Source organism: Zootoca vivipara, chromosome 9, assembly GCF_963506605.1.
Source record: "Zootoca vivipara chromosome 9, rZooViv1.1, whole genome shotgun sequence".
Classification (NCBI taxonomy): Eukaryota; Metazoa; Chordata; class Lepidosauria; order Squamata; family Lacertidae; genus Zootoca; species Zootoca vivipara.
The window spans coordinates 67,156,617-67,183,167 of NC_083284.1; the positions used below are offsets into that span (position 1 = coordinate 67,156,617).

The window sequence follows — 26,551 nt, forward strand, 5'->3', positions numbered from 1 at the left end:
TGTGGATCCAGAACTGGCCTCCACAGTCACTTACAGACTCATTGTTAAAACCGTGTTTATGGAAGACAATCTTATTCGGCTACGAGCGATCGCCGAAGAAGATAGATACACACACACACACACAGGAAACAGAATACTGTATGCAAGAAGGGGAGTTGTGTAGCTTATCAGTAATGATGTCACAGGCCTGATAGCTGAATGTGATATGCCACTGCCTAATCTGTGTAGGGAGGCCGCATGAGTACAGGAACATATGAGGAAGACCTGCACATATTCAAAAGCAGAAGGAAGCAGCTACCCCACAGGGCTGTAGAAAGAAAGGAAAGAAGACCTATGGAGAAGCCCGTTTCAGGAAGAAGGCGTGACGTGGCAAGAAGCCTCGGGATATTATCTGGAGCAGTAGAGGAAGAAAGCAAGACAAATGAATAGAAGCACAGGCTAGGTGGCATGTTCAGAAAAAATACTGAAGCAAAAAGTTGGGCAGCAGAGACAAGAACAGAAGCCAAAAAAGTATTGGGGAGGCAAGAGAAGTAGTGTTACTCCAGAGGGGAGGTCATTTATGTCATTCCATGGCATGCTATTACTAGCCAATTTTTCACAGCAAGGAATAGGTTTCTCTTATTTGAAAGGTTCAACTTACACAGTTCTACATACATACGGACATAATTTCATTTGTATGGTGCCTTTCCACAGTTCAAACTATGCTGAAGACAGCATACAACAACATAAAAACAATACATAAAAACAATACAACAAAAGTAGTCATAAACACTAAATTAAACATTAAAAAAATACAAAACCAAACTGAATAATTTCTATGTGATCGCAACAAAATCTAAAATCAATATACAAAAAAACCAAACTGCAGCAAGTTCTCTGACATTTGTAGAGACAGTACACACACAGAAAGCTTAACACAGCAGCCATTGCCTATGAGGAGGGAGGCATGGGGGCAGCGAAAGCAGCCTCAGCATCCTTGCAGAGCCTCTGCACTTGTGAGGATGGGAATGAGGCAGGGCAAAGTCATGGGAGCTCTAGGAAGGCAGCTTCACAAGTGGACGAGCACCTGCAGGGCTGCCACTCCAACTTAACAGTACAGTAATATGTGATCCAAACTTCTTCCGTGCTTGCAATGGCGGGGTGCCCTTAAACCTTCCACACTGAACTACGCGGTGGTAAAAATAGACCCAGCCGTCCGCTCTGCGATCATACGTCTTGGCGGCCAAGTGGTTCACCATGAGGACATCAAACCCAGCAGGGTAGAATTATTCAGATCTGACGGGGTTCACCTGACCACCTACGGGAATGAACTCTGTGTTGGACAATATCAGCCATTGCCTGCAGGATTGGTTCTCAGGATGCTGAGGGGTTTTTCAGCTGTAGGTTGTCTTGGCGGTGAGACCGCAATTTTGCGGTTTTAGGCGTTAGGTGGAATCCTTTAGTCTATCATTCCTAAAGGGGTGTGTGAAGTGGACTCACCCCCCCCCTTTGGTGGCATTTCAGGGTTCCCTGTTAAAGGGGGTTGTGAGAAGGGAGTCACTGGCAATACGCTGATAGGTTGTCAGTAAACCAGTTCTGCGGAGGGAGGGGGGATTGCTGTGTAAAGATGCATTTTGCAGTGCCTCCTCTGATCCGATTAACCCTGCTGTGCCTCAGTCCCCCGGGCTGGGGGTCTGAGAGGGATACAAGCCCAATGCCTAAGCCAAGGTTTCCTGCATCTGAAACTGATAATAAAGTTGTGGCCATTTTAAACCCCAAAACACGTTCTCATATGTGTTTAATTGCTCTCAGGCTGTCTCTTGGGGGGGGGGGGTCCTCCACCTGAGCATGCAAAATAAACTAGGGAAAGGGAGGTTCAGATACAAAAAGTTGGAAAAACACTGTTAAATAAACAGAAACACCCTTGTATGACCTTGCACAATAAACCAAAACTAGCATCACGCTTAATAACGCAGCCGCACGTTGTTTATAATTTAGCTATTGGATATATAGCTGCTGGCAAGTCTACATTTTTACTACACTTTTGCTACTTACCTCGGGTTGACTGGAAACGTTCAGAATCAGTGCCCACAACTCAGCTCGTAGCAAATTTGGACATCCCTGCCGGACATATTGTTGAGCTGCTGCACTATCCTGCTGCATTAAAACTACAAGAAATGCAGGTGTTAGTAATAACCACATAAAAACATAAAAGCACATTTCTGTTTTATATTTTATTAGCATTTCACTTAAGTGTTCCTCCAAGACAATTTAAAATTTGGGGGGGGGGGGAGACCTATCTTTTTTTTGGCTATTCCACACAGATCTATGTAGAATATGAAGCCTGTGCAGAATTGGAGGCTGAATCACACAAAGTAAGTTTTCAAAATTACTGTAAGGGGATTTTAAAGCTAAGTACTTGGTTAGAAGTCACATTTACAGCATGGTTCGAAACGCATCTACTGAGAAGTAAATCACACTGAATATTGGGAGGCTTACTATGGTTAATATGTAGAACTGTACTCTCAGTTAATGTAACGATAATAATTGTCTTGAATCACCAAGCTTATTGCCATAGGTTAGTAATATTAGTTTCAGACACTACTGTATTTACTATTTCAAAAAATATATTCTGTGTGTTCTCTTCACTTCAGGCACATTCACACTATTCCTCAAACCTTTTCCAACAATGGCACTACAACTATAGAACCTGTTGCCAACTGTGGTTCATAATGCCTCATTACTGCTCGCCTTCAGAAAATGCTTTAAAACCTATTTGGGGGCTGTAGAACTGAATTTGATTTAGTTTTATTTATCTATTGGCATCTGCTATTTTACTGGGCCGAATGCTTTTTAGTATTACGGCTGGTTCTATTATTGTTTATTTTAGTGCTATGTTTTACTGTTTTGAGGTTTTTGTTACTTCCACCCTGCAAAGAGACCTCTAAATATTTCAAATTAAATGCTACTCTTATCCATTTGTTTTGTACAAACATTCCATTGTGTGAATGGCGGGTATTTCTGCAGTTCACCAATTCTCTACCATCTGCAAGTCCCTGAAGCCTCTGAAAAGTCACTTTCAAGAATCTCCAAATCTTCCATATCCATAGTGTTTGAGGTGTGTTAGGCTGCAGATGGTATGTGTGAAAAACTGGCAAGGCAACTGATTGTGCAATTTAGGATTCAAGCCATTGATCATAAGATTTCTGAAATACCTATTGGGTCTGGTGGGCTAATTAAAGGGAGCCTTTTCAGTTTGGAAGCCCTTTTGTCCTTTATGTTAGGCCAAAGTAGTTTTAAGTAGAGGAGTGGTGTTTTATTAATGCCACCTTTCAATACCATGTGCCATATACACCAAAACAGATGAGCATGGAGTCATCACATGTATGCCAAGTTTGCATATTATCTCCTAAACTGAGGGGCTCAGCTCACTTGTAAGTGGCTGAAATGAATAGCAGATGTGATTGCCCGTAAAGTGGTACATCTGGTTGCGAATGGGATCCGTTCCAGAGGCCCATTTGCAACCTGAAAAGGTTGCATCCAGAAGCACCGTGTCTGCACAGGCGCGTGACATAATTCAGCGCTCCTGCGCATGCACAAAGCACAATTTAGCGCTTCTGCGCATGCGCACACACTGAACCCGGAAGTAACCTGTTCCGGGACTTCTGGGTTCGGTGTGTCCGTATCCTGAAAAGATGCATCCTGAAGCAGACGTAACATGAGGTATGACTGTATTCAAGAAATATATATTAGCATGAACACAGTACAAGCTTTTTTTGATGTGTTCTTTTCACACCTCAAAACATCCTTAGAATCAAGGATGAAGAGTATTTGTTCTCAATGTATTTGTTCTCTAATGGGGATGCGGGTGGCGCTGTCGTCTAAACCACTGAGCCTTGGGCTTGCCGATCGGAAGGTTGGCGGTTCGAATCCCTGCAATGGGGTAAGCTCCCCTTGCTCGGTCCCAGCTCCTGCCAACCTAGCAGTTTGAAAGCACATCAAAGTGCAAGTAGATAAACAGGTACCGCTCCGGTGGGAAGGTAAACAGCGTTTCTGTGCGCTGCTCTGGTTCGCCAGAAGCGGCTTAGTCATGCTGGCCATATGACCCGGAAAAACTGTCTGCGGACAAACGTCAGCTGCAACCCCAGAGTCGTTTGTGACTGGACTTAACTGCCAGGGGTCCTTTACCTTTTTAATGAAGCACCTTAGCCATTATGGCAACAGATTATTGCTCATAAATCTTCCTCACATTTTACAAAGGAGATTTTAAAGTATTTAGTTAGGAAGAACACATTTAATAATTAAGTATCAGCAGATAGTTCACAGTGAAGAAAGAGGAAAAGAACCGCATTTCTGATCTTTGCCCAGATGAAGTTGAGAAATATTTGGCAAAGAGAGAAGCTGGGTGAGACGAAGAATCCATAGTTTAAGGTTGGTGTACAGTATGCCAGAGAACTGACGTTTATACAAAGAGAAAAGCTGTTGACAGTAATCAGTTGACAAGGGAAATTATTAATTTATACCCAGAACAACAAGAGCAGACTGTGGGTTCTGGGAGCAAACTGCTGTCGCTTAAGGTCAAAAAGGTGACAGAGCAGCTTTAAAATTTCTTTCTAGGGGGAAGACAAAAGGAACTGAGGGCCATCCAATTCAATGTGCTCAAAGTCCGCTAAATGGGAATAGAGCAGCACTTGACAACAAGCTTACAGCAGGACATGACAGGCAATTAAAGAAACCAAGGGCATAAAGGAAATTGCCCATGGCTAAAGGACTTTGGGGAAAGTGCTGCAATTCAGTGGCTGAGAATGTCCTGTCTGAAACATTAGATAGTCACTGCAAGTTGTGGCAGACAATACTGAGCTACATAGACCAAAGATATAACTCAATATAAGACAGATTGTTACAAAAGGTATGCAACATACTGATGCTTATATGATTTAGTTTGGATTTGCAGATCTCTACTTTGGAAGGTACCTTTGAGCCACTTAACTTGTTTCTTCCTAACATCTGAATTGCAAAAGAGAGTATTGACCCACAAAGGAAAAGTTTGAAAAGGACATTGCTACACCTGGCAGTAGAGAGGGATAGCACTGGTGGTACAAAGGCTAACATGGGTATGTTTATGCTTTTCTGCTTCTTGGCAAGGTATGCACAAGCCAGAAATAAATTCCTGAGGCTGTCGGCCAAGATAATACATGGCATTTCCTGGCTAAGCAAGTGGCACGAATATTAAGGCTACTCAATTAGCAGGAAGTCAAAGATAACTCAATACGGTAGTAACAGATGCCTTGTTTAAAGGCTATCCAGGACCATGGAAGAGCTTCTGTTCAGTATGAACTTTGATGCCAGCCCCCAGTAATCAGGACACTGCTGGAAAAACAAAACAAAACAAAACAAAATAGAAGGCCTGCTTGAAAAGCATACAAGTGATGATTAACACCTTTGATGACTAGTTTGGTCAAGTTCACAGTGCATGAGTCACACAGTGAGATTATGACTCAACACAAATCACACTTCCTATTTTTCTGCTGCCCACCTATTTGTAACTTACCAGGTACCTCCTGCACCCACACATTTCATTCTATTCCCCTTCCTTTTTTCCATTTAATATTCAGTGAAAAGTGATTATCCAATATTTGTACTGTATAATGTCCAAATTCAGTTTTTTGAGGAATTGAAACAAACCATTTTTTTAAATGGCTTTGTATAGATCTGAAATGATGCTATTAAATCAAGGAGGTCACGGATGTCTAGGTTACTTTTATCATCATCATGATCATCATCTACCGGTATTATTTATACCCCGCCCAGCTGGCTGGGTTTCCCCAGACACTATGGGCGGTTCCCAACATAATATTAATAATATTCTATTAATTTAAGTGGTTGCCCAATCAGAAGCATGTCATTTTGGGTTTTCTCCGCCCCCCCCCCCATTTTTTATCATAGTTGTCATGCTGTCTTTTAATATAATTTAGAAGAGGAGAATGTGACACATGGCCTAATTCCTTTCACAGCCACTCTTGTGAAAGGAAAGCCAGAGAAAAATAATTTGTTCCGTGGGAGTTTTTTTTTTTTTTAATTAAGGCGTGGGGTTGATTTCCTTTCAACTGGTAGAATAATGACCTTATTTGAAAGGGCATAACCATTCAGCAAGCTGACTTAGTGCTACGTGTTTAATTAGGTTTTGCACTAGCAACTAACCACCTGGAAGAATTAAAGTTATATTCTTATCTGATGCATGAACATAAACTCCATTAACACTAATGAGAGTTCTTTGTGCACAGAAGCAACTCTGGTGATTTTAAAATAAAATTCAAACCAGGAATTCAGCAATTTGGAATAAAGCTGTCACACACACACACATTTCATTTTTAATCTGCCAGCTGTGACACTCCTTATCTAGAACCCATAAATCTCTAGCAGTTCCATCACGTTAAAAAGGTACAAGTTACATTTTATTTTACATCATTTACAGTGCAATTCTATGGAGGTTTACTCTGAAGGAAATCCCAATGCATCCAGTGGAACTTAATTTCTAGTATTTAGGATTGCAGTCTTATTATGCTTCATACCAGACAAAACAAAGAAAACCCACAGAGAAACTTAAAACACTTGCAATTTGTTTACAGCCAGTATCCAATTCTTACCTTTCTGACCAATACGTACATGTTCATTTTCAAAGAGTTCTAAAACAGTAAAGCAAGAAAAGAGTGCAAAGAGTTCAAAACTATTTAAACTTTACAGAGGGACGTTTGATTTAACTATCAAAACATCTTATCTGAAAGCATAGCAGCATACATGCACCAGAATTCCAAGGAGCATGCATTCATAATCCACATGAGCAACATTTCTCTCCAAAAAATTGGCACCCATTTGCCTCCAAACTACTTTTTAAACCCTTACCCTTTTAGTTCAAAATGTAATTTGAAGCAAGAGTTTGGTTTTTGGTTTTTTAAGGAAAACACTGCTGGTTCCCTCTCTCTACTCTAAAAGGATTGAAGGGCAGTTTGAGGATACGGTTATCAGAACACTATATGAGATGGAAATTCAGAAGATGGGTTTGTGCATGTTCTTATCTTAGCTTCCCTGTATAGCCTGTTAGTGTGCTATTTTAAAGTACTGTATCGTTATATTCATTCTCTCCTTTTGTAAGCCACCTTAGGGGGGGGGGGGAATTAAGGTCCAAAAAAATACGTCTAAAAAACACAATGTTCTTAAAATGTGCTATTTCTCATTCATGAGAAAGATGCTTCAACTATAGTTATAGAACATCAGCAGTGTTATTAATTTCCACCTATTTAAATTTTGATGGCTATCTGCTTATTCCCATCATGAGACAGGTAGGTATTATATCCAAGTGGTGAATGCATTACAAGCAAGGAGAGCTTCCTGTAATTTAGAGATGGATGCTAATCTAGTTAGATAATAAATAGAACACAAAAAGATGCCTTGAGGCTCTAACTACTTTGCTGTAGCACAAGTTTTGTCCTTCATCAGTTGAATAAAGATAAATCAAGATAATGTTAAGTATACAAAGTATTCTATACACACTATGAATGCCGCTGGAGATAAAAGCCCATGCCGCAATAACATTGTTTATCTCTAAACTAAGCATTGCAACACTTTTCCTCTTGCTATTCTGGATTAATCTGCAGTTCTAAACTACTAGAACAATTCTGCCTGACAGCTGGTTTTCAATAGGTAGGTACTTGGTCCGAAGAAATTCCTAGTCATGTGATCCAGCACCTGCACTCTGAAGTGCAGACCAAGGCTTACTACCTCAGTGACAATTAGTCCTATTTTTTTGGACTAAAAGATTTACATTCAGTCTAGGATCTGCTATTTTCCAAATCAGGCTTCTCACATTTGCTTAAATAAAAGCAGTGTTTTAAATTTTGCCAGATTCTGACCAAGAGAGGGCTCCAGGAATGAAGATACTGTACTCAGTAAGTTTTGGCTTTTCCTGCTATCATTACCATACAAGTTATACTTGCCAAATCTCTTTCCACCACAGTGCAAATAAAGACACAAGAATTGTCATTGAAATAGACTTTAGCATCTGTATCTCACACGAATCCTTGTAAGAACCAAGAACAATTTTACTACTTTAAACAAAGGCACTAACCTGGAGGTACATGTGCAGAATCATCAATATCCAGCTGGCCTGTGTTCAAGTCTAGCTCATTGAAATATTCTTTCTTGAGAAAAAAATGTACAAAAAGCCCACAAATATTTTATCAACAGAGGATATTTCTTTAAATTTTAATTAGTTGTCAACAAAACTCCAAATTGCTATCAATTAGAAATATGATTTATACTACAATTGTCATTTAGCCCAGTCCTCTGACTTAGGAATGAGGCAATGATTAAAAGCAGAGGTGTGGGTTCCCTGTTAAGATTTCTTATGAGCAGTATAGTCATACCTTGGGTGCGTCTGCTGGGGGTTGCGTTTTTTCAGGATGTGAACGCGGCGCCCCCGGAAGTGTTTACTTCTGGGTTCCACCATGCGCGCATGCGCACAAGTGTTCTGCACGCTTTGCACATGCGCAGAAGTGCTCTATCGTGCAGCTTGGGTTGTGGACTTTTTGGGGTGTGAACGGCACCCCGGAACAGATCAGGTCTGCAACCCAAGGTACCACTGTACTGGGGTGGGCACAGCATGTTGTGAACAAGACTCCCACTTCGATTTGAGCCACATCCCAAGCAGTATGTCACCTAATATTCTCTAGAGCAGTGGTTGCCAATTAGGGGTAATATCACTAATGTTATGGTCTGTTTTAGTGCTGTGCAATTTTTCAATATATCGGCCAAAATCAGTTTTGAAATCACATCACAATAACGATTCTAACCCAGTATCAGGCTTCGGGGAATTAGCAGAACAAAGGAAAATGAGTCTTCTTACCAGTTAGAAATTTTAATAATCACAGCAAGAGAACAAAGAACAAATATCCTAGTAATGACGGTGCTCCCAATTAAAGAACCCACCCTCTTCGGTTCCTATGAACCTATGTTACTTCTACGACTCATAATCTGAGCTTATCCCCTCTGTGCTTTCTGTTCTGCCACTTTCTGAGCCCTTCTTGACTTTGGGGAGGGTGGTGGAGGAATGCTATCTAGAGACTGTGAATCGGTTAACCCAACTTCTGCCTTCTGAACTAGTATGTCCCTCTGCAAACCACTGTTCCAAATCTATATTGTCCTCCTGCTGCTGGGGAGATTCAGGATCTGGGTCAGGAGCAGGGGGAGGGGAAGGCTCCCACCATTCCTCCTCAGTGCAGCCCTCCGCAGCACAGTCCCTGACACCCAGCAATACGCAGCAGTATGTAGCTCCTTGCGCGAGGGGAGAGCAGGGCAGCCAATTTCAAGGCACCAGCGATGATCTCAGCCGATGCTGCTGCTGATCTGACCTGCCTTCCCTCACACTGAAGGAGACCAGGGTAGCCAATTGCGAGGCGCTGCCTTCCCCTCATGCTGATGGAGACCAGGGCAGCTGATCGTCCTCAATTCAAGGCATTGTGGCACTAACTTCCCCTGGCACTGCGGCAGATCAGCTCTTCTCAGTCAGCAGGAAAGCAGCGGCAGCGGACATGCTCTTTGCTGGCTGCCCCCGACGGTGGATAGATGCACCCCCCTATCCCAATCCCCTCCCACTCAAACCATGCAGTGAGGTGACTCCACTTCCTCTCCTCCCCCCCAACCATCTAATCTTTGTAGCTTCCCCATCTCTTATCCCCACGCCTGAGCTGTACGTACCCCACCCGCCCGATCTCCGTGACTGCTCCTTCCCTCATCCCCACGCCTGATCTCCCATTTCAGACATCGTGATATATCGGAATATCGTGATGTTTAGCTACTGATATATCACGATGCTGAAAATCAGATTTCGCCCAGCTCAGCCCTAGTCTGTTTTTTAGCATACCTAAAATCCTTTGCATATTTTGGGTTATCCCACATTTTGTTCAAAAAATTGCTTTGCAGAGGTAACAACCATAAAGTTATCAACATTTGAAAAATAGGGGGTCCTCGGTAATTAGTATTATTGGGAACCACTGCTGTAGGGCATTATTTAAACATATAAAGTAGTGGGGAAATTCCCACCAGAAAACTCACGTTTCCCCTGGATGTAAATTGCTCATTCTGCTTCTTCCTTCAACACAAGGACTTGGGTCCTTTGCTCGACCAGAGCTCAGTAAACTCAAATTCTTCCCCCACCCTCCAAGTGTCCTTTCCACATTCTCGCCTCCAAAATGTTGTTCAGAGCACTACGCAGGCAGTGGTCATAATAAAGCAAATGACAAGAACACCCACTGAAAACAATGCAACCTATCTGAAGGCCCAAACAGAAACTATGAATGTTTCAGGATCTCACAGTTAAGAAAATCTAGCTCTTTTGTTCATATATACTCATTTCTACTATTTTAGAAATGCTTTTGAATGAATGAATGATATTTAAAGATAATTATTATTACCAGTTCAGGGATGTCCTTCACTTTCAGTGGCACCTGAATTAATCCCAGGTGGTTTCTAAAACTAGGCTGCTCACTGTTTTCATAATTCGGATTGCGAAGGTTCATCAATACCTTTAAGAAAAGCAATACAAGTTAGTGTTTTCTATTGGCCTGATCAAGACTGTTCTTATGTTCTCATGTTAATTCATCACAGTAAGCCACTGTCAAATATTTCTGATTTCTGCATGCTATGATCCTAGGAAGTTTAGTGTTCATGCATCTCTGGACTTGTGCTGTTTAAAGACAAGGTTAAAGAGACAGGAAGAGTCTGCTGTAGGTTTTTCATGTGGTCTCTTTTGTTTATATGAAACACTCCAGCTTGTACATGAATAATTTCTCCAAGTTAATACAGGATTATGGGCTGGATATAATTTTGTAGATGCAGGCCAAGCACTAAAAGGTTAACATTCAAAGAATGTCAAGAGATGTCAAGGAACAATAGAAAACACAAGAGACATAACAAAACACTGTTTACTTATGCAAAGTGTTTTCATAAGATTAAACTGAGACAGGTTTAATTAGCCATAATTGCAGATAAATGCTATAGTTACATTATAATTCAAACCATCAGCAAAAAAAAACAACAACAACCAAGAACATTTAAAGTTCAATAGTTCAGGCTTGCAACGTAAGCCTTCTATCTACATTTGCATGTGAGAATGTTCATTAATATATGCATATTAAGCTATGATAGAGTTAACCAAACTAATGGCATTTGCAATGCTAAAGTGGAAAGAAATTCCTATTTACACAAGGGAATTTTTCAAACTTGAGACTTTCATTTACCTTCACAAACTGCATATCCATATGCTTGCTTTCTGTCCTGTTGTTTTTACTAAGCAAGCTAATACAGATTTATACTGCCATATGGAAATAGTTGTTGGAAAATAAGATACCATACTGTTTTCATGTTCAAAAGCTCTATCAATCAATTTTGTAGCCACTGGTTCAGGTTTCTTCTGCTCATACTTTTCATTTTGGATTTTAGTAGTTGTTTCCTTCTCTTCCCATTAAAAATACGTTGCTTTCTTCCTTGTACAACTGGATTTAGACCTCTCTCACTTCTGAAGCCACACGGTGAAACAAGCACGTATGACCTTAAATATGGGGGCAGGGCAAACACATCGGAGGGGGCTCCCCCCCAAAGGGACACTCTGTGTTGTCCTCTAGCTAGACCAAAAGATTGAGGGACATGGATTGTCAAACTGTTCTGGGAGCCATGAAAGTCCCTTGGAAACTTTGAGCTAACCACTAAGAAGATTTGAAATGACAGTGAAGCTTTGAAAAGTATTTCCCCATCGCTATTGATCTTCTCCCTGCAGTGTGTAGCTACAATGTACAACAATGCAATATATGCAGTGTTATGGGGGGGGGCAGAAAGCTTGGCCACTGCTATGCATGAACTAAATGTTGTTTGGGAATTTGCCTTGGCAATATGAATGGGGTTTAATAAACAGAGGAAGTGTGAAACTGCTGACTTAGGATACAATGAAGTAACACAAGTAAGAACAGGGATACAAGACACAATGGGTGGGATCCAGTGGTGACTGTCCTCTGACAGAAAGGAATCCATTGGGCTTACAGGGGGGAAATCACCCATATTCCATCTCAATCTGCTTCAGGGGTTTGGGGAAGATTTGGGGGGTGTTGCAAAGGGGGTTCAGGGTACTGCAGGGGCAAGGTGGATAATCAAAAATGGCCTATGTCCATGTTCTGTGGACAACTTTTGCATCTGATGAAAGCGGTCCTTATACAGTGGTACCTCTGGTTATGAACTTATTTTGTTCCGGAGGTCCATTCTTAACCTGAAACCGTTCTTAACCTGAGATACCACTTTAGCTAATGGGGGCTCCCGCTGCCGCCGGCGTGCAATTTCTGTTCTCATCCTGGAGCAAAGTTCTTAACCCGAGGTGCTACTTCCGGGTTAGCCGAGTCTGTAACCCGAAGTGTTTGTAACCCGAGGTACCACTGTATTGACAGACTACTGTGCAACAGACTCTTAAATTGCGATTCTTACAGTTGAGCAGAATTTGAACACCGGCACACAAGCTGACTGAATTGCTAAACGTTTATTTCATTTCTTTAGTCTGTGCCCAAATTATGAGTTAAAGCTTACTGGGTGGAAGTCTACTTTGCACTAATTTGATTGTTCCAGCAGTGCAAGCATTTCTCCCCTCTCCCCCCACCCACTGGCCCATCCACAGCAGATCTAGCAGAGCTATTTTTGGTGGAGCGGGGAAGGAGAAGGGGAGGAGTAAGCCCACTGCACTAGTAGGAAGCCTTGCACTATTTTCCGCTAGCATGTCAGGTTAGCTGAATCCAGCCCAGTTTATGGAATTTATGGCAAAAACACTCAAGGAGGGTATGAAACAGGGCTGGTGAAAGAAGCGGCCTGGTGAGAATGCTGAGGCCCAGTCAGAGAGGAAATTCAGCCCCCAAGCCTGTTTTTCCCTACACCTGCCATAGAGGAACACCACAAAACATTTAGGCTTTTAGATATTTCCCATTCCTTGTTTCCCCATTTTACTTCCATAACCATGCCTGTAGTTTAAGCTGTCGCTTTGAACTGGCAAAGTCTATATTATCTTCATAACTCCAATAAGACCCTTCATATTTTATTGTATAAAGATCTATAAATACATAATTGAAGATCTAACCTTTATTTTTTTATTACCTCAAGAAAATCTTTGGGTGCGTAAACGGGCCTGAAGAGACTTAGATCTGAAATTAATAAGATGTATAAAGTTATTTGATTAAAAAGAATTAACAGATTCTTTCTCATTCACGCCGTCTGGTAGTTCTTTATCTATACCAGAGGTTCTTAATGTGTGGCCCATGGAACCCTCTGTGCCCTCTGCCTTTGAGCTCTTTGCTCTCCTACTTTCAAGGCCCGTCGGGTTCTGGGACGCTTTCTAAAGACACTGAGTCTGCCAGCTATTGCCCCCCCCCCGCTGCTGCTGCTTCTTCCTCCTCCCCTCCCATTATTTCCCAGCTTTTCCCCTCATCTGCCTCTGAGCTGTGACCTCCCTCAAACCCTCGAAGTAATTCTGAACTGTCTTCTTCTCTAGAAGGGTCAGGCTGGAGAGGCGGTCCACACCATTCCTCCTCTGACAGAAGGCTTTGTGAACTGGTGGAGGCTTCCATGAGCAGAAATGGGAAAGGTGGAGGAATTTTCACTTTCCCCTTCCCTCTGCACCCCATCGGCTACAAAGGGAATGCAGGGGGATGCAGGGGGAAAGGGAGGAATTTGTGTTTCCCCTCCCTTTCTACTTACAGAAGCCTCCGTCGTCTCTGCCACTTATGTTATGGAGCCAGGGCAGGTCCCTGGGTTTCTCAGAGAACAGGAAAGGAAGGGCAGATGATAACTAGAATGCAGGCAGTGGAAATCTTACAGTGATTATGACAGAGTGTGGGTGGAAGCACATGATCGCGCCTACCAGATGGCAGCGGCAGAGGCAAAGAAAGCTCGAGCTGCACTTTCTAGGGGGCTGGTTGGTTCCAACCTTTCTTCAGGGTCAATGGAATCCTAAGGCCAACCACAATAGATTCAGAGGAGATCAATCCAGTTATGTTAGATAATTACCTTTCTACTCTGGCCTTCAGGTCTTCTTGAAATCGCTGGTAAACCAGACACAGGGAACCTTTCTAGGAATGTTTTATCTTGCTGCTGATTTAACATTGCAATGATTTTTATATTTTAATTTTGTTACGTGGTACTGTGTATTTTATATTATTACTTGTGAACCACTCTGGCATTTTCTAAATTAAGAGTGTTATGTAAATGGATCAGATAAATAATATAAAAGCCTCTGTATAGGCAGTGGGGCACAACTAGATAAAGTTAAATTTGCATAAAGTAGGATTCACATACCTGGCTCATCTGTTCCCATTTCATTCCATTTACTTAGAAGTTCCTTTTGCTCATTGATTGATCTCTGTAAATCATTTTTAAAAAATGCCTTTTGAAATAAGTCAACCAAGAACAGAAAGCAAAAGTTTCTGTTAGTTAGTATTTAATAACATGGATTAAAAATCCACCCCCACCCCATTAAATTTGGACTGGCTTTGCCTAAGTGCTGCATTCACAGTAAAAGAAATTAACAAAGCTACCTTTTGTGCTAATGGAATGCCGAGTTCTGTACACATACTATTTAGGCTCTTCAGAATGCGTTTTTCCCAGTTTCCCTGCAACAGATGACAAAAATCAATATAACCTTTCCATCTTTCCATCTATTTGAAATTTTTAATTGGTGTTTTGCTTTTTAGCTTAACTGTTTAATAAATTTAAAAAATGACAATAATAATTTCATTTATTTGACATTTTATACAAAAAAAAGACAGGTGGTGCTGTGAGTTAAACCACAGAGCCTACGGCTTGCCGATCAGAAGGTCGGTGGTTCGAATCCCCGCAACGGGGTAAGCTCCCGTTGCTCGGTCCCAGCTCCTGCCAACCTAGCAGTTCGAAAGCACCTCAAAGTGCAAGTAGATAAATAGGTAATACCGCTACAGCGGGAAGGTAAACGGCGTTTCCGTGTGCTGCTCTGGTTCGCCAGAAGCGGCTTTGTCATGCTGGCCACATGACCTGGAAGCTGTACGCTGGCTCCCTCGGCCAAAAATGCGAGCTGAGTGCCGCAACCCCAGAGTCGGTCACGACTGGACCTAATGGTCAGGGGTCCCTTTACCTTTACCTTTTTTACAAAAAAAAGTGCACTGCCTTACAGCACCATGAAATATGAAACATTTACGAGTCACCAAATACCAAAAAAAACCTAAATATATGGTATGATATATGCCGAACTTCCTCAAACAAGCAATGCACCCACTAAATAGCTGCCACCAAACTGTCTTGTAGGGGGAACACACAGGCTGACAGCAAGTTGGCTTGGCCTAGTTACTGTTCCCAACTGCCACTGATATGGTTTACCATGCTGTTCACCAAATCCACTGAGTAATTTGTGGAGGAGATTGGAATTTTTCTCTACATAAACAGTACCTTTAAAAAAAGCCATAGCTTAGATCAGGGGGATTAAGAAGTCTATAGCCTTGATCAGAGCAGGAGATCTATCAAAGTTACAGTCTTCTAAAAACTTCTAAAAACATCCATGCAGCTGCATGTTACATATAGTTTCAGCCCCAGAACCATCACTTTAAAATAGAGAGGTGCAATCTTGCTAGCTTGGCAGCACTACTCTGGCGATTTTTCCTCTAAAAATCCTGAACTGGAGTACTCCATATTGCAATATTTTGCTATAGGCACCACTTGTATTAAGCACTGTGAGGAAATATAGCAGAGGTGGGCAACCGATGGCGCTCCAACTTCCATCAGGTCCAGCCACCTTGGCCAATGCTCAGTAGTGATGGAAGCTGCAATCCACAGGTTTCCCACCCCTGACATACAGAGACACTTCCATTAAAAAGGTAAAGGTAAAGGTAAATGACCCCTGGACATGATGTGGGGTGACTATGGGGTTGCAGTGCTTATCTCACTTTCAGGCCGAGAGAGCTGGCATTTGTCCACAGTGGCCAAAATGACTAAACCGCTTCTGGCACAACAGGAAACTGTGGCGGAAACCAGAGCACACGGAAACACTGTTTACCTTTCTGTTGCAGTAGTACCTATTTATCTACTTGCACTGGTGTGTTTTCAAACTGCTAGTTTGGCAGGAGCTGGGACCGAGCAACGGGAGCTCACCCCATCTCGGGGATTCGAACCGCCGACCTTCTGATTGGCAAACCCAAGAGGCTCAGTGGTTTTAGACCACAGTGCCACCCACGTCCCTATTAAAAATGTATACAAATACAGTATGTATGACAATACTTCAATACAAATAGTAAAATTAAATCACAGCAAACCTGGGCTTTCCTCATGTAAGCCAAAGATTCTTTGGTGTGTTCAGGAGGAGCTGATGGGTGGCATGGTAAAGGGAACCTTGAGGAGGAAAGCAACAACAGGGTTTTCTTGTACTCCATTTATTACTTTGATTCTCTCTTCAGAGTTAATGCTAAAAGATTGAGTGCATCACCACCACAATCATTTTCAGAGATACTAATGAGATAACAAGCAATCATCCTCAATTCATGGCCACCAGCCTTGTGAAACATTACTATATCCCATTACTTAACTCTACGTTGAACAAAATATAATAATTTGCTGGAAAAACAAACCCACGATGGGCCACTCAGACACATGCACAGTCATAATACCAGATAATTTCAGCCTTTTGGGGGGATTGCATATCCATTTTAAAAAACTTAAAACAGCAAAACATATTTGAGAGGGGAGGCAGGGAATGAATTCATTTCTTATTCCATCACTAAAAAATTCTCCTGATACTCTGTCAGAATTATGTTCAAACAAAGCAAGTTTAATACCATGGTTCAAGTCATGATTATTCACTATATATATTTCCTAACACATCAAGCCATAGTACCAGGCTACTAGACATCCGAGATTGCCAGGTTGTTCAACTTGGGAAACATACCCTCCTCCATAGCTAAGATGCTAGGGTGCCATTGTCCTCTTCTCCCCACAACAACTGTAACATAACACCCCACTCTTGGCTAGCCCACCCCTCCATCCAGGCTGAAAAACTCTTCCAGCATTAAGTGAAAGATAACTCCAAAACCTCTGAGGTACCCACTCACTTAGTACTGAGAGCATTTCAAGCTTCAGAGCGAACCTTGTGGTGCTATAATTGGTCTACAGAAATAAAAGCTATAAAGAAAATAGGAGCCATTTAATAGGGAATAAATTGCCTAAACAAAGTCTGATTGCACACTACTATTAAAGCCAGACTTCATCAAAATACACTGAATTAGAGATCAACCTTTCATCCACCAGCAAAACCATCTCTACTTTTATTAAGATGATTAAAACAAAAAAAGCAGTATGTCTCTTTTGTGCCATTTCCCTATTCATTTCTGCAGCATTCTCTACACAAAGCAAAAATTATAATCCATTGCAGATTGAAAAAGTATCTGACGGGGCCTTCTTTGATGTACACATTAAGTGATATTACAAATAATGCATGCAGGTAGGAAGACAAGAAAGGAAGACTATGCCCCATCTCTAAAAATGCAGACAAAAACAAACTCACACACTGAGTTCACTATAAACAGCATTTTGCAGCTTCTTTTCCCATCCTGGTAAAATAAGAGGTTAGAAAATGAAGGTTAGAGGAACTCATAATATAAAAAATACCATCAAACTTCTATGATTACTTGGGAGTAAAAATCACTGAAGTAAAGTAAGCATACAGAGTTTCCACTACCAAAAGCACTCTAAAAGCACAAGCCCCCCTGCTCATTTATTCAAAAATTGTTTAACACTACTACCCCATAGTATTAGTTTTATAGATTGCAGACTAAAGCCACAATCCTAAACACATTTGCTCAGCAGATAAGTTCCCTTGCACCCACAGCATTTACTTCTAATTAAATACATGGGCAGGGCCATCTTTAGCAGATGCGGCACCAGGGTGCAAATATCCACACAGCGTCCCCAAATTACCAAGAATAGTGGGGGGGGGAGCTGCGCACTGCCAGCCATGGGGGTGTGTGTAACTCTCCCCCATGCTGCTGTGGGAGAGCAATCCCCCAGCGCCCCCAAATTACCACGGATAGTGGGGGGGGGGAAGCTTCGCACTGCCAGCCATCCGGGGGGGCATAACTCTCCCCCATGCTGCTGCGGGAGTGCAATCCCCACAGAGGCTTGGGAGGGAAGCTGCGCCCTGTCAACCATATGGCTGGCAGGTACGCAGCTTCCCTCCCAAGCCTCCTTGGGAGGAGAGCGATCACCGCAGAGGCTTGGGAGGGAAACTGTACGCCCGCCAGCCATATGGTTGGCGGGGCGCAGCTGGTGGGAGTGCAGGGAAAGGGGAGGTTGTCGGCAAAACCGTGCAGCTCCCCCACTCACTGGGGCGCCCCCGAGAGGCCGGGGCCCTGGCGCGATGCACCACTAAGCCCTATGCTATGGGAAAGGCGGCTCTGTGCATGGGATTGCAACTGAAGGTTGTGGCCCTAACTGCACATGACATCAGCGCATACTGCTAGCATGCAAACCATCTGCCTCAGCACATGACTACATGGCTAGAAGACTGTACAAGCGAACAGGCAGGCAGAGGAGCTCCAGAGGCGGATTTAGGGGAGAGTGACTCGTTCGGTCGCACTGGGCATGTAGCCTTGAGGGCGCCAAGCTATTAAGCAGACTGGAAGATGAAAGGCTGCCACTAAAATTTGACACCCCAAGGTCCACCACTAGCAGCTTGGAAACTGGAAAAGAACTGGCCATTTGTTTTCCCTTTCAGGTGATTACTCTTGCTATAAGTGATTAGTCAAAATCTGTGTGCCAGTAACACTGGCAAATTTATTTACAATACAGGGGTAGAGCAAGCTTCAAGTATGTGGGTGCTGCCCCGATATTCAGCAGTGAGGCAGGCTAAATTATCATTATCATTATCATTATCATTATCATTTATACCCCACCCCTCTGGCTGGGTTTCCTGAAAAGACTTTAAAATGTAACAAACTAAAGAACAAACCTGATGTCTTCAGAAATTCCTTAATATCTTCCTTCAAGGATTCTAGCTTAATTTCTGGATTGTGTAGACTGAGCTAACATAAAAGAATAAAAAAAAAAGTCAGAAGCACAAGCATTCTTTAGAAAAATAAGATCAATTGAAAGGTGTGAAGGGGAACCGGCAATGAAAGGCTCCTATGAAATTATGGCCATAACTTTTTCTGTCTGTATCTTTGTGAACATTTGAAATTAAATGATCAAATGTCTGAAATATCTAAACAGTTTCCTTTCCCGGACTTTTCCTTTTCATTTTGCAATCCACCATTTTTTACCAAACAAAATGGTTTTCAAGTAAGTAAGCTACCAAAACAGGCTAGTGAATGTTGTGAACCATCACAAGGATATACCGTGTTTCTCCTAAAATAAGACGTGCCTCTAAAATAAGCCATGGCACGATCTTTTAAAGGCAAAAATATATAAGACATCCCCCAAAAATAAGACATGTTGGGGGTACCGGTACCTACCCGACCCAGCGGGAGCCGGCAAACGCAGCAGCGCGCGCCAAGCCCCAGCCCAGCGGGAGCCCCAGCACAGAGACGCGCCGAGCTCCGACTGAACGGGCCCCAGGACCCGGCGGGCGGCGCGCGAAGTGGCAGGAGCCGGCAGGAGCCGGCAGCAGCCCCAGCCACGACGCGCCGCACCGCCCGAAGCCCAGGGACCCGGCAGCGGGCTCAGCGGGCGGCGCGCGAAGTGGCAGGAGCCGGCAGGAGCCGGCAGCAGCCCCAGCCACGACGCGCTGCACTGCCCGAAGCCCAGGGACCCGGAAGCGGGCTCAGCGGGCGGCGCGCGAAGTGGCAGTAGCCAGCAGGAGCCGGCAGCAGCCCCAGCCACGACGCGCCGCACCGCCCAAAGCCCAGGGACCCGGCAGCGGGCTCAGCGGGCGGCGCGCGAAGTGGCAGTAGCCAGCAGGAGCCGGCAGCAGCCCCAGCCACGACGCGCCGCACCGCCCAAAGCCCAGGGACCCGGCAGCGGGCTCAGCGGGCGGCGCGCGAAGTGGCAGGAGCCGGCAGGAGCCGGCAGCAGCCCCAGCCACGACGCGCCGCACGAAGCCCAGGGACCCGGCAGCGGGCTCAGCGGGCGGCGCACGAAGTGGCAGGAGCCGGCAGGAGCCGGCAGCAGCCCCAGCCACGACGCGCCGCACGAAGCCCAGGGACCCGGCAGCGGGCTCCGCGCGAAGTGGAAGGAGCCGGCAGCAGCCGGCAGCAGCCCCAGCAACGATGCGCCGCACGAAGCCCAGGGACCCGGCAGCGGGCTCAGCGGGCGGCGCGCGAAGTGGCAGGAGCCGGCAGCAGCCCTAGCCACGACGCGCCGCACCACACGAAGCCCAGGGACCCGGCAGCGGGCTCAGCGGGCGGCGCGCGAAGTGGCAGGAGCCGGCAGGAGCTGGCAGCAGCCCCAGCCACGACGCGCCGCACCGCACGAAGCCCAGGGACCCAGCAGCGGGCTCAGCGGGCGGCGCAAGAAAGCCCCGTACCATGCTCAATAAAAAAAATAAGACATCCCCCGAAAATAAGCCGCAATGTGTTTTTTTAGAGAAAAAATAAATATAAGACGTGTCTTATTTTGGGAGAAACACGGTATTAGATATTATTAGATATTATAAAGGTTTTAATGTCCTGGACATCTGCTTTGACTTGTCAATTAAATTATACATCCTAGCTGTGGAAAGAATGATGTGGCAGAAGGAAGCACTTTTCATGTTTAAGAAAAACATGCAAGTTGATGAAATGGAAAATAACTATTAAAAAAAATTAAAAGCTAGCTCTCTCACTCATACATAAATAATTTTGAGTATCAAAAAATTGAAATAACGTCAAAGATTGGTTGAAGTGTCTAGAGTCCTTCATGTTGCTAGCTATCAATAAGGAAACAAATATATAAAGTATTTCACATATATATTACTAACAGCCATCTCTTATACATACTTTTGAAGCACCACAAATTGGTACTCAACTTAATGTTACTCGTTTTGTGCTGTAAACATATAACATCTATCAGCTGGCAACTAACTAATAAAGACAACAATTTTACTTTATTTCTTAATTTATCACGTATTATGCTTCAGGATGTGTTATTTGCTATAAATTTCAACATAAAGGTGTATGGTAAATATGATCATTTTCTACACCGCAGATTTCTTCTGAGGAAAATATTATTATTTTAACAGGAGGTGCTTCAGGAGACATGAGGGAGAGCAGGGAATGACTGTAAATGGTTAATGCTGTAGTAATGGAAAGCAATAACAGGTATTTATTGCAACTCATGTAAATAAATACCCCCTGACTTAAAATTGGTAGCAGGCAGCACTCTAAACTAAAAGGAGGAAGTAGTGAACTATAGCAAACAAAACTGCAGGGATATCAGCAAAAGGTTTACCATCTGTAGGTTACAATGTTTATGAAATGAGATCCAGCGCCGAGGGCCTTCTGGCGGTTCCCTCTCTACGAGAAGCCAAGTTACAGGGAACCAGGCAGAGGGCCTTCTCGGTAGTGGCGCCCACCCTGTGGAATGCCCTCCCACCAGAGGTCAAAGAGAATAACAATTACCAGACCTTTAGAAGGCATCTTAAGGCAGCCCTGTTTAGGGAAGCTTTTAATGTTTGATGGATTTCTGTATTTTAGTATTTTGTTGGAAGCCGCCCAGAGTGGCTGGGGGAACCCGGCCAGATGGGCGGGGTATAAATAATAAATTATTATTATTATTAATAACAAGTAAATTAAGAACAAACACATCAAAGAAAGAATTGGGTCCAGTTACTTTAACTAGACAAATTCTTCAGTAAGAACAGAATATCCTAATTTTAACATAAGGGGAAATAATCACAAATAAATCAATGGCTTTAATCGCAGGAAGAATATATAACATGTATAAAACAGAATACAGTATATAACATATATAAAACAGGTAAGAAAATCCATTGGAGGTACCACTGGCAGATGAAGGTTCATTACTCTGGGATAATCCAGTAATGTCCACCTTCTTGGGGGGGGGGGGAACTGCTTGTGCAAAGGGACTTATCGTTTCTCGTCTTCTTGCTCCAGCCCGTGTACCTCCTGAATCTGCTTGAGGGGCCCCGCAGCCCTTCCCAGCAGATTTTAGGGGTGCACAGGGGACTGCAGGATGGTGGAGAGTCCCACTGCATGAGTAGAAGCCCACTCAAACTACATTAGATCTCAACCTTCATAATTTTATTAGGTTGCTTAGATTCATCCGTGACATCGCTGACAAGTGATAATGTTCCCAAACATATTCTCTCACTTTCAAAAAGGTTACCCCATATTTACGAGTCTCAGATTAAAAAAAGAAAAAGAAACCCTATGACTATAAAGCTGAATACAAAGGCAAAGAAAACCTGTTGTTATTTTTTGCTTGAGGCATCCAAGAACAAATATCAAGCAAAATTGACTTTTAAGGCTTCTCCATCCGTATTTGTTTACAACAATTTCTTGGACCAAAGATATATACCATATTGGCCTGAATATAAGCCTCTCCCCTAAAATTCTGCAGGCACTCACACCCGTTCCATTTTACCGTATGCCTGTTTCAGCAGCAATATAGTAAAAGCCAGTTTTTGTAAGGTCGCGGATTTAAGCCACACTTTAATTTTTCACAGTCGGAAATTGGGGGGGGGGGAGTGAGGCTTATATTCAGGCCAATATGGTACTAGACTGGGAGCCTAAAGCTTTGTGAGGATCTGCTGGCATTGCTTGATGCCCTTTTCCCATTCCTAATGATTTGCATGAATGCACTGACATGGCATTGTCAAGTGGCAAGATTACGTTTCATTATCTCCTGTATTCCTTAATCCACACATTCATATTAGTTAGTTAATTAATATCCCACCCAATATGCTTGGAAATCCTCTAGCCAGGTAGCATAGAACTGGGGCCTAAAGCCAGCAGGTACAAAATCCATCAATATCGCAATAAGCTTACCTAGAAAACTTATTTACAATAGGGATAGCAAGCAATATTCTGCAGCTCTAAATCCAAAATGCCCAATAGAAAAACCAAGCTTTCATAGCTTTTCTATTATAATTGAAGATCAAATCAGGCATGGCATTGAGCAGTATTCAGCTAACTTGTCCTGTCAGTTGAGAGGGAGCAACATGTTATCCAAAGCCTCTCAAGCTATTAACACTGGGGTGTTAAGAGTTGTGCTCTTATTGTGAGGATAACATAAGAAGATAGGATTTTGGATATAATTTCCAGGAGAATCACTGTGACTTACTTCTGCATAAACATTGTTAGGATTAGTATACAGGCAACTCTCAACTTAGGTTCCAGGGATAGTCCATAAAGCCAAAATCGTGTATGGGCAAAACACATTGGGTTCAATGGCAGGCGAGATTGCCTTTTCTCACCTTTTCCCCTGGACGCCTCCCCCCCCCTTCTTTGTTTTAAAAAAGCCAAGCGTGTAAAGTTGAATGTATGCAAGTTAAGCGTGTATAATTTTCAAGTTACCTGTACAGTACTGAAAGAATCTTTGCACATTAAAAGGAATTATTACTATCCTGCACAGCAAAAATAGTTAAGTTTTATATTTTTTCAGCACTAACCAGCTAGATTTTTTCTGAAGAACTTACAAACAATAACCCTGTTCACTTCTTTGTTCCCAAAATCTGCTGTTCAGACATACACTGCCTCTGACAATGGAACATCCATGCTATTTTATTTTCCAGCATTCTATCTGGAAAATTTACAGTATTTAAAGCAAATTCCATCACTATATCTTTCATTTAAACAGAAACAACACCTTTATGTCAAAGTTTTTTAAAAAATAGCAAAATGAACTTCAGTTGGGAGGGAGGGATTGCATAAATTTGAGGGGCCAAACTAAAGTGTTATTTTTTCTAATTTTCCTTATCAACAAAAGTAACATGAAATAAATGATGCCAAAAGGTGATAAAATAAATTTGGGGAGGAGAAATGAATTGCTGTATCCTTGCAAAAGAAAAAAAGACATGGTAATTACACAAAAACACAAAACAGAATCTTCTTTTGGCACCATGAGCTTGTCAAAGAAGGCTGTTAACAGTTCTACATAGTGGGGAGGAGGGAGAGTGGGGGGGGAGAGATTGGGCATCAAGTTAGGGGGGGGGAAAGGCAAGAGGCAAGACAAAGAAAGGAAGGGCAAAGAAAACTAATGTCATCTACACCTATGGGGTAAACCAGGGACCTCCTAGAATTCAGGCATCCCCAAACTCGGCCCTCCAGATGTTTTGGGACTACAACTCCCACCATCCCTAGCTAACAGGACCAGTGGTCAGGGATGATGGGAATTGTAGTCCCAAAACATCTGGAGGGCCGAGTTTGGGGGTCACACCTGTCAAGTTTTCCCTTTTCTCGCGAGGAAGCCTATTCAGCATAAGGGAATTTCCCTTTTAAAAAGGGAAAACTTGACAGCTATGTTGGGGATGCCTGTCCTAGATCAAACCTCACCTCTGTGCCGAGACAGTTCTCTATCACCCTCAGTCCACCAACTCCGATATTTTATTTTCTTCTCACTTTTATTTTGTTTAATAGAGAATTGAAATTACAAAAAAAAGCTAAAGGGGAGGAACAGGAGAAGAGCGAGGAAAGGGCAGGGCGTGAAGGGACCGAGGAGGCCGGAAGGATGCTGAGAGAGAAGAAAGGAGGGCCTGCGCGGGGCCGGGAGGGTGCCAGCTCACCCGGGCCTGTCGCTCCAGCTGGGCGTGGAGTCCGGAGCCCTTCAGCTTCTGCACGACCTGGGCAATGGTCAGCGAGAGGCCGCCGTCCTGGCCGAGCATGGTTCCCCTTCCCGGGCGCCGGGGACGGGGACGCCGCTCTCTTCGACGCCCCTCGAGCCGCCGCAGGTGGGGTTGGCGCAGCGGGCGGACGGATTTCAGCGACGCACACAACGCCTCGCCCCATCTCAAGCCCAGGCGTTGCCGGGCAACGGAGGAGAGCCGGGGGCGCTGGCGAAAAGAGGTTCCGTGGGAAACGCCGCCTCCCGAAAGAAGCGTTCCGCCGGCAAAAGTCCTTGGAAGCAAAAGTCACTGGTCTTTTGCCTTCTTGTGATATACTGTACCGTATATATAATCCGCAAGGGAAGGAACGGAGTAAATATGTGAAAAAGGAAAAAGCATACATATATATATATATATATATATATATATATATATATATATATATATATATATATATATATATATATATATATATATATATATGACCTGTCCTTGTAAAATGTTTTATGGAGGAACAGGGTATGTGTATAAAGGTAAAGGTAAAGGGACCCCTGACCATTAGGTCCAGTCGTGACCGACTCTGGGGTTGCGCGCTCATCTCGCATTATTGGCCAAGGGAGCCGGCGTATAGCTTCCAGGTCATGTGGCCAGCATGACAAAGCCGCTTCTGGCAAACCAGAGCAGCACATGGAAACGCCGTTTACCTTCCCGCTGTAGCGGTTCCTATTTATCTACTTGCATTTTGACATGCTTTCGAACTGCTAGGTTGGCAGGAGCTGGGACCAAGCAACGGGAGCTCACCCCGTCACAGGGATTCGAACTGCCGACCTTCTGATCAGCAAGCCCTAGGCTCAGTGGTTTAACCACAGCGCCAACAATATTTTTAAAGCTACTATAGCCAATACTCATTGATATATACATTCTCCATAGATCATTCATCTAAAACTTTTTTAAAGATAGCTAATGACTGGTGAGCTTTGCAGTTATCAATTTTAAAGCTTTTATGTGATGTATGAATAAGCACTTTCTTTATTATATATCCTGCATCTGATGCTAGCATTTTATTGGATGGCCCCGAGTCTTAATATGAGAATGGAAAATTAGTCTCTATTCCTTTCTATTAATTCCCTCCAGTTTATTACTTTATAAGCCTCTATCACACCCTTCTGTTTGTAGCCATATATATATATATATATATATATATATATATATATATATATATATTCTTTTTTCTCATATTTACTCTGTTCCTCCCTTGCGGATTAACTGCATGAGATTTAAAGTGCACCGCAGTTAAAGTGCACCGCATGTAATTGCACTTTTAGCCTTTTATGACTCTGTTATGCTTTAGTTGAGATTCCTTGCATTGCAAGGGGGTGGACTAGATGACCCTCTGTCTCCCAACTCGACAATTCTATGATTCTACGATTTGATTATTAGAACTGCATGGCTTTTCACTATGTCATATTTCCTCTTATTGATCTGATTGATCACGATGAAAGATGGCTGCAGTCTATCTAGGAAAGCACATTATGGCATGTAAGCAATATATAAATTAAACCATAATAATTGCCGGTCTCAATTTCATCTTAGATCCACCAAAAGCAATAGATTTAAGCTGCAATACCTGCAACTAAATAGGACTGACTTCTGAGTAGACGGGATTAGGATTGTGCTGTAAATTCATCATGGCTTCCTTCTCCATTGGTTCTAATGGGGTTAAGTCAGAAGTAACTTTAGCAGGTTTACAAGCATGAAATCAAGTATAAAATCCAT

At 43.1% G+C, this 26,551-nt stretch overlaps 1 protein-coding gene across 1 annotated transcript in view; it reads right to left on the reverse strand.

Moving 5' to 3' along the window:
• The window catches only part of TBC1D19 (TBC1 domain family member 19), a 63,555-nt gene extending 38,611 nt beyond the window's left edge, over nt 1-24,944 (reverse strand). The window contains exons 1-11 of the mRNA XM_035112914.2: nt 24,737-24,944; nt 19,028-19,100; nt 17,585-17,630; nt 16,341-16,416; nt 14,598-14,672; nt 14,359-14,422; nt 13,162-13,208; nt 10,449-10,559; nt 8,105-8,177; nt 6,627-6,665; nt 2,035-2,147 (exon numbers count right to left, since the gene is read on the reverse strand). Of these exons, the coding sequence (XP_034968805.2) occupies nt 2,035-2,147; nt 6,627-6,665; nt 8,105-8,177; nt 10,449-10,559; nt 13,162-13,208; nt 14,359-14,422; nt 14,598-14,672; nt 16,341-16,416; nt 17,585-17,630; nt 19,028-19,100; nt 24,737-24,835 (816 nt within the window). The 5' untranslated portion in view covers nt 24,836-24,944. The remainder of the gene's footprint in view (nt 1-2,034; nt 2,148-6,626; nt 6,666-8,104; nt 8,178-10,448; nt 10,560-13,161; nt 13,209-14,358; nt 14,423-14,597; nt 14,673-16,340; nt 16,417-17,584; nt 17,631-19,027; nt 19,101-24,736) is intronic.
• Between the last annotated feature and the right edge of the window lie 1,607 nt (nt 24,945-26,551).